The sequence below is a fragment of the Paramisgurnus dabryanus genome, chromosome 11 (assembly GCF_030506205.2).
Source record: "Paramisgurnus dabryanus chromosome 11, PD_genome_1.1, whole genome shotgun sequence".
NCBI lineage: Eukaryota > Metazoa > Chordata > Actinopteri > Cypriniformes > Cobitidae > Paramisgurnus > Paramisgurnus dabryanus.
Window position 1 is genome coordinate 36,448,588 of NC_133347.1, and position 12,411 is coordinate 36,460,998.

The 12,411-nt window shown below is 37.3% G+C and overlaps 1 protein-coding gene across 2 annotated transcripts in view; it reads right to left on the bottom strand.

Annotated features, from left to right (window-relative positions):
* megf10 (multiple EGF-like-domains 10) overlaps positions 1 to 12,411 on the bottom strand; it is a 57,760-nt gene that overhangs the window by 24,655 nt on the left and 20,694 nt on the right. For both annotated transcript variants that reach the window (XM_065240403.2, XM_065240404.2), the window contains exons 5-8: positions 10,518 to 10,610; positions 1,790 to 2,036; positions 1,589 to 1,709; positions 1,258 to 1,394 (exon numbers count right to left, since the gene is read on the bottom strand). In XM_065240403.2, coding sequence (XP_065096475.1) covers positions 1,258 to 1,394; positions 1,589 to 1,709; positions 1,790 to 2,036; positions 10,518 to 10,610 — 598 coding nt within the window. The remainder of the gene's footprint in view (positions 1 to 1,257; positions 1,395 to 1,588; positions 1,710 to 1,789; positions 2,037 to 10,517; positions 10,611 to 12,411) is intronic.

A 12,411-nucleotide genomic window follows, 5' to 3' on the forward strand; every position in this document is an offset into this window, starting at 1 on the left:
ACCACCGCGGTGGTGCGGTGGTCATGACAACCGTCCCACCCCTAGTACTGGGAAAATGATTTGCGGGCTGATGAAACTAAGACTGAACTATTTGGAAAAACACAGCACTACATCTGGCGTAGAAAGGGCACGCCAGAGGATGCTTTGCTGCATCAGGGCCTGGCCAGCTTGCAATCATTAAGGGGAAGATTAATTCCCAAGTATATCAGACAATTCTTCAGGATAATGTGAGAGTGTCTTTTGTCAGCTGAAACAGTGTAGCAGGTGGGTGATGCAACAGGACAACGACCCAAAACACCAGAGCAAGTCCACAACAGAATGCCTTCAGAAAAACAAAATCTGGCTTATTTAGTGGTCAAGTCAGAGCCCAGACCTCAACCCAATAGAGATGCTATGGACTGACTTGAACTACATATGATGAAAGAGCTAAAGCAGTTCTGAAAGATCAGAATGTTTTTGTGTAATTATTTTTAGACACATTATGTTTGTCAATACCCTTGACAATATCCAGATCACATTTTATGACACCATAAAACCATGAAATTCCAAAAGGTTCACTTACTTTTTCTTGCCACTGTAAATGTCTTTAATAAAGATTCCCTAAGCTGATCATAGGTCAGCAGCTAGCAAATACAATTGCTAGTTAGGATATAATTAATTTATTGCAGGTTGCTGCACTCCGTTCCACACGTTGTTTGCGTCACACATCGGTATGGCGGTATATCAAAAATTAACTTCGTAACAAAATTTAAAAAACGGTATTCGTATGAACTGGTAAACTTGCCCAGTACTACGCTTCTCCTAATTAATTCTGCCAATAAACCAGTATTTCTAAATGGCCTGAGGCTGGGATTAAGCGGATTTAAAGTGAACGTATAATACGTGTCAAGAGTTAATATCATTATTTTGTTTTTGACTGAGGTGGCATTTAAGAGGCTTTACCATCTGAGCTCCACACACAAAAAGAGAATCTGGTGATCTCCTCCCTGTGGCTGTGATGTGATTATTTTCCAGGCAGTAGGGTGTGGTGAAATCAGGGTACAACTGGGGTAAGAGTGACGTCTGCTGAAGCCAAAGCTCTTATTAACTCATAAAAATGCACTTGTGTTTCTATTCCTGCATTTAAATACATGCTGCACTGTATACTGTAATTATAGCTGCTGCACATTCTGCTGCTGCCGGCCACAGCTCGCAGTCTGCATCAGCTCTTATGTTTCAATCAAAAGTGTGTACTGTACTGTATGTGTGTGTTTATACCTCTCTCCTGTGTATCCTGCACTACACACACACTGTCCTGTGGACGGTGAACAGCTTGCTCCATTATGACACTGACACTCGTGTGAGCAGTTCCTCCCGTAACGTCCGGCAGGACACGGTTGTCCGCACACCGTACCCTAAACATAGACACACACATTCGTGTCATTACTGTGCATGCAAAGACTTTCACTCATCACTGCACTTCTGTAGTGTGATAATAAAGGTGATATGATTTTGAGTGTTTATAGTAGCATTACAATGATATCATGACCTACAGCTTCATTATAATGACATTAGGCCCGAGACTTTTAAAGGGTCGTGTGATACGCACCATCCAACCGGGCGGGCAGGAACATTCTCCCGTCACATGATGACACACGCCTCCGTTCTGACACGGACAGCGTTCCTCGCACAGACGTCCATGCTTTCCTGGAGGACACAGATCCTCGCAGCTACACAAATCAAACACAGATCAGACACACTGACATGTGACAGATACACAGTTGTATGGTTGTACGGAGCTCAGACTCACAACGCTCCCGTGTAACCCGGACTGCACACGCACTCTCCGGTGACGTGGTGGCACGTGGCGTTGTTTTGGCACTGGCACGTCTGTTGGCAGGTGTTGCCGTAGGTGTAGCGCTCACAGATCTCCTCGCAGCGCCAGCCGCGGTACCCGGGTGAGCAGATGCAGGCTCCGCTGATGGGGTTACACAACGCCCTGTTCTTACACTGACAGCGACTGCTGCAGTGCGGACCCCAGTGACTGCTGTCGCAGGCTACGCAAAAAACACACAAACCTTCAAGTTTCTGCACACACGTGCTGTAATTTACAATCATAATGTCTTTACATAATGTACTGACACTGATAAGCAGTATATAGGCTAGACTATGGGCCAGATTAACTAAAAGCTTGTGCCAGGGCAAACCATCATTTTTGCGTTAAATAACGACTGCCTGGATTATTAGCTAGTGGTCTAGTTATTTTTGTGACTGACCTTATTGCATTTGCATTTCTAGAAGTTTCCCTTTCAGACAAAAAATGTATTGAAGAAGATTATTTAAATGATTCACACAACGAGATTTACTAATATTACTATTTACACACACTTGCATGTTATATTACTGGTATTTGCGCCATTATTTAACACAGAAAGAAAGTATGTCCTAAATCCTTTTGCGCTTGAAATGGCTGCAATTGTTGCTCAAAAAGAGGCATTACAGAGATAGGGGAGCGTGTGATACAATGCAGAGAATTGTTTTAACAAGTTTATTTGTAATGCCAGAGGAACATTTTATTCAAAAATATTGTTTGTCAAGCCATGTTAATTTTATTTGCTGAAGTTAATAAAAGAGGAGTCACTAGGAGAAGTCACACAATATCAGACGTTTCAAAATTTCTTATAAACCTTAATTTTTTGTCTTCCAGTTCTTGTCAGTGTTTGATGGTTTTGATGTTATATCTGTGGAGCTGAACTCAAGCTCATCAGGCGTTCGATCACCAGCACCTCATCAGCTCTCCTTGTCCCTGAATTAATTTGCACTGCTCTTAGTAGATTTCGCTGCACATTTTGGAAATCAGCTGTTGTGCCTGTGTTATTTAATTTGCGCTTTTTTAGTTAATAACCTGCAGATATTAACACTCCCATCAGCGCTTTTTTTATTGTGCACTTACACTAATTTGCCTCGGTTAGTAAATCTGGCCTTTTATCTCTAAAACTAATGAACATACAGAGAGTTCTTATCAGCTGAAAGAAAATCATGATACAGGTCAATGTTGAATCATTGGTTTTAATAACTGTGTTGGTTTGGTTGACCCAAACACTTTAACAAAACTAAAACATAAGATAAAGAGCAGCACCTGTCAGTAAGAGTTGGACACACATGACATCATCATGACACTCTTTAACTCTCCCAGCGTTTCTCACAGACAGCTCGCACAATCTGGCAACAATCTTAGGAAAATGTGAAACTCAAGGAAGCTCATAATCCGACAGCTGTTTCTAAACCTCACAGATCTCAGAGAAAAACACCGCCAATGACTTTAACCATCACACAATCAATAAACTCCTAAAGTCAAACAACAACATGATTCACAATAATGTGAAAGTGAACTCACACCTGACAGCTTTCTCAAATGAAAAAACATCTAAATCGAGTCCTCACTGCTCTCCCACATCTGACCCCGACACCTGCTGCTACTTCTCTTTCTTTACCCTCATGAAAATTAACCAAAGCTTTACTACAAATAAAACAAAACATGATTACTATCGTAAACCTATGGTTGTACAAATGCTAATCGATGCTCCAGAAAGGCACACATTTACTGTAATAAAACCATTTTTAATTTCACAAGATCACCTGCCCAATCCTAATAATAAAATGTAAAGAAACTTGGCTTGTTGTCCTCAAAGGCTCGAGCCACAACTTCACTCCCCAAAATTGCACCGAGGAAGAAAACAAGAGTAAAGAAGAAGATGAGGAGGAGGAGGGATGCTGGATGAATTGTCGCTGAGAAGGCGTGGAGACTGGACAAATCAGTGTCTATGTATGTACACAAAGTTTTGGCAGGCAGGTGACCTGAGACTTCCCTCGAATTGGCTTGCATCAGATCACTGGACATTATTAAGCTAAAGTAAAACCAAAGTTTCAGGATTTTTTTTGTAAAGATAAAACTTAAGTTTCTCTTATTTGGAGTTTGAATGGATCGATGGAGGATGAGTTTTACTTCTTTACCTATTATAATCAGTGATGCTGTTTTATCCACATTATACAATGCACCTTAAAGGGGACATCTGATTTTTTTCATGTTTAAGTGTTATAATTGTGTCCCAAGTGCTTCTATCAACCTAGAAAATGTGAATAAGAACAACCCATTATCCCATTAACAATTTTCTGCAAGGATGTGAAAAAATAGCTCATTGAAATTTGTCTCCCCTTGTGATGTCAGAAGGGGATCATATTATAATAATACTGCCCCTTAATCTGAACTATCCAACCATGGCACTGCCATTTAGTGCAGAGAGAGAGTGAGAAAAAAAAATTAACAGCACAATTGAGTTTTAATCTCATGAAACCACCATTATGGCGATTAGCGTTTGTATTTCATTACTCATTTCATTTTAAAGGACACACCCAAAAACGGCAAATTTTTGCTCACATCCACAAAGTGTTAATTTTAACATGTTATAATAAATAATCTGTGGGGTATTTTGAGCTAAATTTTCACATATGTACTCTGGGAACACCAATAATATGACCCCTTTATATTCATATTCACTTTTTAGTGCAAAAAAAGTACATACATTTTCTCAGATACTGTGCGTGTCAGTGTTTCATCTTTATATATATATATATATATATATATATATATATATATATATATATATATATATATATATATATATATATATATATATATATATATATATATATATATATATATATATATATATATATTAAAGTGCTTAATGTTTCAATACAACCTTAATGTTTCTTCAGGCTAGACAACCCTGCATTATTCACATTACTGCTTTAGTAAAATGTGACCCAGTTAAAACAACAACAACAACATAAACACTGTCTACATTAATGTTATTAAATATTTTGATGTTATGCATCCTTATATGCTTTATTTTACAGACTGTGATACTCTTAACATCAAAGAATCGTTCATGTGATTTCATCTTAATGTCAATGAGGGAATTTATCTCACATGACAAAGATGATATCACAACACAGCACACACACTTGATTCAAACCACCCACCCAAAAAATCAAGAGTTAGAAATAAGCATCTGTTTATGAGATTAACACATTAATGCACTTCTGATCTTTAAACACAACACTGAAACGCTGGACCACAACCCACAATCAGACACAATCAGACACAGACTCGAAAGCTTCAGAGTAAAAATTGTGATATTGTCTGATGTTCACAATAATTGAATGCACTAAAGAGATTTTTTTGCAGAAGAGCTGACTGATGCTCGCACAAACAGATCTCAGTGTTGACAATCTTAAAGAAAACCATGATAACTACTTGAAATATTTTAAAAATGAAAAGTAATTTGTGCTTAAAGCAATGCACTCAATATGTTGTGTTATTATCATGCAATGACCCACATTTGACATCACATGAGCTGAGCCCTGAGGTCATTTCCTGTCTTTCTGGCCAATCATTCTCTTCTCTTTGTTTTGCTCTCTGCAGATGAAAAAAGGCCTTTTCTCTTTCAGTTTAATTCTGCGCTGGATGTTTTGTTGGGGTCTCGTGGCCCAGAAAAGGGTCGATACAAAGAGCTTTCAGAGCTAATTAAAGTCATATCAATGCACACTGACTCTCAAGACATCAAACAACTTTACATGGCCTGCCATCACTGTACAAAAACAGCAACATGCCCACTTTATAATTAATCTGCAAAGATGATCACTTGAATGGGAAACATTATTTTCTACATTAGGGCTGTGCAATTAATCGTTTTTGATTTACAATTTTTGATTCAAACAATACAAGAAAAACAATTATTGTGCGATTAAAATATAAATTGTGTGCTTCTGGTCCGTAAGGCACCACTGCTTTGACACGTTTAGCCTATTGCAACACTTAATAAAAATGTTTTCAAAGTCACCGAGTAATCATGTTAAAGGAATAGTCTACCCTTTTGCCATATTAAACGTGTTTAATAATAAAATGTTATTACCTCAACTTAGACGAATTAATACATATCTATCTTTTTTCAATGCGTGCACTGTACAGCGCGTCGTGAATGTGTTAGCATTAAGCCTAGACCCATTCATTCCTATGGTACCAAACCGGAAAGCCACCAAACACTTCCGTGTTTTCCTTATTTAAAGACTGTTACATGAGGAGTTATACTAGTAAGTATGGTGTCACAAAATAAAACTTTTTTTTGGTACCATAGAAATGAATGGGGCTAGGCTAAATGCTAACACATTTTGAGGTAATAACATAGTTTAATATGGCAAAAGGGTACACTATTCCTTTAAATAATTTGTGATTCTGCCCATGATCAAGCAGCCATATTCTACACATCTTCTTGATAAATGAAGAACTACGTTAAAATAGACTACGTCATTGACCACCTAAAACCTGGTCTAAAGTCTAAAGTTAGTGGTGCAATATTGTTTTTGTTATTTAGAGTGCATTAGTAATATGTGCCTATAAACGGGACGACAACATGCGTTTGCTTATTATACACATGAATGTGCAGCAGCAAAAAAATGTTTTTAAAAATAAAAATTAATGGATTAAAATATAAAAGATTATTATTAAGTCTCTTGGACATAAATGAGGACCGATTACGAGATGTTAGAAGGGGACATTTCACAAGACTTTTTTAAGATGTCAAATAAATCTTTGGTGTCTCCAGAGAACATATGTGAAGTTTTAGATCAAAATACCCCACAGATCATTTATTATAACATGTTAAAATTAACACTTTGTAGGTGTGAGCAAAAATGTGCAGTTTTTGGGTGTGTCCTGTTAAATGCAAATGAGCTGATCTCTGCACTAAATGGCTATGCTGTGGTTGGATAATGCAGATTCAATGAGCTTTTTTTAACATGCTTGCAAAAAAACATGCTTGGAGAGAATTGTTTACCAAAACTAAATTACTGGGTTAATCTTTTTCACATTTTTAGGTTGATAGTAGCACTGGGGACCCAATTGTAGCACTTAATAAAATGTCCCCTTTCATACAGCTGCACCAGAAGCAAGAATATTAATGCTGAACTAATCCTCTGGCATACACAGACATGATCACAGTGTTCACAGAGACACACAAAAAAGATTGTTCAGTTTTACTGCATGACTTCATTACATTGAAAGGTATTTTGGTTTAAAATGTCTATATTACATCAACTATTATGTTAAACTGAATGATAGACTATGGAATTAATAGTAATATAGTACTGTGATGTGTTGGTACAACCCTATATCACGAAATTATGTACCTATAGGCACGTATGTCACGTTTCGCTGCATTTGAGTGTGAGCATGTCACGCTTTTCTGTTTGTGTTACTGTCACGTATTGGTTACTCAACTTTTTTGTCCTATTTTCAAACCATTGTCGCTTCGGTTTAGGGTTAGATTTGGTGCTTGGTTTATACGTCACTTTAAGTATTGGTTTATAAAAAAAAGATTCAAGACTTATTCTTTTATATTTTCTAAACTTTAACCAATTGTCGCCTGACGTTGGGGTTAGAGTTGGGTTTGGGTAGGGATGTCATTTTATGTAAATCTAACCCTAAACCAAAGCGACAATGGTAAGAAATTAGGACAAAAAAGTTGAATAACCAATACGTGACAGTGACATAAACAGAAAAGCGCGACATGCTCAAGCTCAAACGCGGCGTGACATTTTCACGCTGATCCATACGTGCCTATAAGGAACATAATTTTGTGATATTGGGTTGGTTGGTTGGTAAGCAGACTGACCATTGATTAACATAAAACAAGATAAACTAAACAGAAACAAGGTCAACTTTGAACGGTGAAAATTAATAAACACATAAAAATAAACACCAGAACCAACACCTACATCCAACAACGACTGAAAAAGGACAACTGAAACACTAGGGCAATATATACACATGGAATAATTGATGACGGGCCGTTGAATTATTTTAAAATAATGCACATCCAAGGCGGTAATGCGGCACGATGTGAAGCGGAGTTACACCGCAGATGAGCATTATTTTCAAATAATTAAAAGGACCGGAGTCAGTTATTCCTCTTATACCACGATTACATTTACATTTACATTTTGTCATTTAGCAGACGCTTTTGTCCTAAGTAACTTACAAATGAGGTAAACAATAGAAGCAGTTATAGCAACACAAGAACAGCATCTCATCAAGTCTAACACAGTATACATAGCCAAGGGTTAGTTTTTTTGTAAGAATGTATAGATAGAGATCAAGAATAAAAGGAAAAGATAGTAAGTTTTTTTCTTATCTTAGGAAGTGAGGTAATGGCGGAAGAGATGGGTTTTTAGCCGATTACCATGAACATTACTCTGGTGCCTATTTTAAGACATTTGATAGGATAGGTGTGTGGTTTACAGAAAAATAATTAACACTTGTGGAACATTTGTCAACCAATCAGAATAAAGCATTCAACAGACCCGTGGTATAACAAGATAACAAGACACACCCAATAAGACAATCAGCCAGGAAGCAATGAAATAACAGAACTACAAAGGACTACAAACATGGAAACCAGAACCTAACCTAATAGTCCACAACACACAGACTTAAAGAAAACAAGACACAGGACCGGGAAACACAAGACAAGACTGTGCATAATATAGTATTTATATGAATAATATATGCTTTCTAATTTGTGTTGACACATGTACAGAATCAAGCTATATAAAGAAAAAGCTATCAAACTGTCCTTATCTTGGACTTTACTTTGATCATATTTAAAGATCAATGATGATTTCCCTTAAAGACACTTTACCTCAACTGTCAAAAAAACTAAACATATTACCTTAAAGGAAGTGACATCACAGTGTTTTTGGCTTAAATAAAGTGTTTCTTACAGTTTCTCATGTTTGAAGTGTATCATGTAATTACACAGTTTTGACTGTGTGGTGTGATGATATTTGCAAGAACTGCTCTTAAATTTCAACACAACTTTGGCATGGTGAGGATGTGCAGAATAGGTTTGTTATGTGCTTTATAAATACAACAGAGTTTTGAACCCAGTTTTAAAGCTTAAAGGAATATTCCATTTTCTTAAAAGAAAAATCCAGATAATTTACTCACCACAATGTCATCCAAAATGTTGATGTCTTTCTTTGTTCAGTCGAGATGAAATTATGTTTTTTGAGGAAAACATTGCAGGATTTTTCTCATTTTAATGGACTTTAATAGACACCAACAATTAACACTTAACTCAACACTTAACAGTTTTTTTCAACGGAGTTTCCAAGGACTATAAACGATCCCAAACGCGGCATAAGGGTCTTATCTAGCAAAACGATTGTCATTTTTGACAAGAAAAATAACAAATATACACTTTTAAAGCACAACTTTTCGTTTAGGTCCGGTCCAGCGCGACCTAACGTGAATGCGTAGTGACGTAGGGAGGTCACGTGTCACATATATAAAACGCACATTTGCGGACCATTTTAAACAATAAACTGACACAAAGACATTAATTAGTATCAGTTGACATACAACAACGTAGGAACGGTCCTCTTTCACCACATTTGTAAACACTGGGGCGGAGTTTCGCGTTCGTCCTCTGTGACCTCTTTACGTATTGCGTGGGGTCACGCTAGCGCATGACGACCGGATCTAAACGAGAAGTTGTGCTTTAAAAGTGTATATTTGTTATTTTTATTGTCAAGAATGACAATCGTTCTGCTAGATAAGACCCTTATGCCTCTTTTGGGATCGTTTAGAGTCCTTTGAAACTCCGTTGAAAAAAACTGTTAAGTGTTGAGTTAAGTGTTAAATGTTGGGCTCTATTAAAGTCCATTAAAATGAGAAAAATCTTGCAATGTTTTCCTCAAAAAACATAATTTATTCTTGACTGATCAAAGTAAGACATCAACATTTTGGATGACATGGTGGTGAGTTAATTATCTGGATTTTTCTTTTAAGAAAATGGAATATTCCTTTAACATTGTTGGAGCTGCTATAACATGCAAAGGTTAGAGACGTAACTTCCAAAAAAGCCCCCTCCACCTGAAGCTATAATGTGAACCTAAAAACATATAGAAGCAGATGATCAGAGGACCTAAATGAGATTTGTGTGTTTGTTTACTGTCTGCAAATCTATTTAATAAAAGACATTCAAATGAGCTTCACATAACTCTATGATTTATCATGATTTCTCTCTTTTATGGGGATGACTTTGTGCTCAAAACATTTACTACACTGTAATGACACACAATATGTACAAAGTTGCTGAGTGTGCATGTGGGTTGGTATATGTGGTTTATGGGGACATGAATAGTGTATAATGACATGTTTATTATGCAATAAAAACAGGAAGTGTCACTGTAAACTGGATGTCTTAAAAACATACTACATGGTAGTTTTTCATAGATTAAAGACAACAGGTTTTTGTGATGGTTGGGGTTAGGGATTGAGGTAGGTTAGGGGAATAAAATATACAGTTTGTATAGTATAAAATACATTGCGTCTATTGAATTGTTCATGTAAACCACATATGCCAACATGTGTGTGTGTGTGTGTAATAGACGGGCACAGCTGCAGTACTCACCGCTGGAGCAGTCGGCTCCTCCCCAGCCCGGCTCACACTGACAGGTGTTGGGGGCCACACAGCGGCCATGCACACATTTCTCACCACATTGAGCTAAAGTGAAAACAAGCCAGAGTCGGATCAGGTTTCACTTCATCAATGAAAAGAGCGGAAAACAAACATGAGGAGAAAGCACACACAGAGACAGTGTCCAGCAGAGATTCACTGCTACTGACAGACACAAAATAACAAAACATTTCTGCAAATTAAAACCCAATAAAAAGCCAGACGTAATGCCATAAAGCTGTACAACAGTCAGTCATAAAATCCCCTTCTCCCTAACCTAATAGTGCCCGAGGGGCCGGCGAGGACAATATGAGGAGAATGAGGACTGGAAACAAAGCTTAGTCTTTCCTCCTTCAGTTCACTCATGACTGAATGTGAAGGTTTTGTCAGCTAGTGGGTTTCAGGTCCTTCAAGCCAATGTGGATTGATGACTGCTTAACCCTCATCAGGTCAACATCTTGTGGCATGGTTTAAGATTTGGCAGGCATATTCTTTAACTTCAAAACTTTGTAAGAGATGTTCGATGGCTTTAGGTCCTTCAGTTGTGCTGCTGACTCCTCATGTGAGCTGTTAGATCAGCGGCATCTCTGTGATCATATTGCTGTTGACTTGGGATTTTTCAGTTCAGCTGAGCTCATTTTATCTGAAGCGCCCCATTGTTTAGCGGTTTGGGTTTAAAGTCATCTGCTGTGCCACAGGCCGGGCATTACAGGGTTTCACAGACTTTTCTTTTTAGGTGTCGTGGTACATTGTGCATCATCTTTAATGCATCATCTCAGTGAGGTACAGTTCACTTCCGTAGTCTGGTACTGGTTTCCATAAAAGCTACATGATGCTAACGGTTTATATGTGCTGTGATGGACACCTGAGAGGGTTTGAATCAAACATTTATTAAGCAGTCATGGCCTAACAGTTAGAAAGTCAGACTCCAAATATGAATTCTCAGGTTTGATTCTCAGTGCTGTCAGAAAATAAGGCATCTTTTCTCCAGTTGGTCCTGGGTGCAGTAGTGAAGAGCTGACCACTGTGTGTGTGTGTGTGTGTGTGTGTGTGTGTGTGTGTGTGTGTGTGTGTGTGTGTGTGTGTGTGTGTGTGTGTGTGTGTGTGTGTGTGTGTGTGTTTGCATGTGTGTGCTTGCATCCCATACAGCCAACAAATACATTTCTGTGGCCAAAAATATGTTTTAAATATATGTGAAATACATTTTCTAGAAAAGAAACCTTAATTAAATATATTCCGGTAAACTCTGCAAAGAATCAATAACAACAAAGTTCTTTTAGAGTAGTTTATGTCTGATAAAATAAACAAGTAAATTACCTTACTTCAAATCACTATCTAAAGCGTATCAAAAACTACACAGAGCTAACGTTACTGTGTAAAATGTGTACTATTGTATGCAATCTTAACTAAAGATCGGCTTCCAAACTTTGCTTCACATAGGTCTGACCCATGATTGCAGTCTCCCGTCTTCTTTAGTAAACCAAAACATTTGTTATTTTCGATGAGGTATTTGTTCAAGAGTTCAGTTTAGCCATCAGTTAAACCATTAAACGAACAGAAACCGGAAGTTAAGTTCAATCCAGATGCATAACCGTGACAACGCACAAGTGTCCGATAAAACCGTCTATAAGAAAATGTATTTCAGGAGCAACAAATACATTTCTAATTTTACAACCTATATGGCAAAAAAATATTTTCAGATGAAAATGTGTTTCATTTTAATCTTTTTAAACCTGCTACAGGTTTGTAACACAAAGTTTTTCTTCAAATGCAACGTGAATAAAAATGCTTTAAAATATATTTATTTTTTAAACATTTGTCAAATATAGAAAATATTGTTGAAATTTGT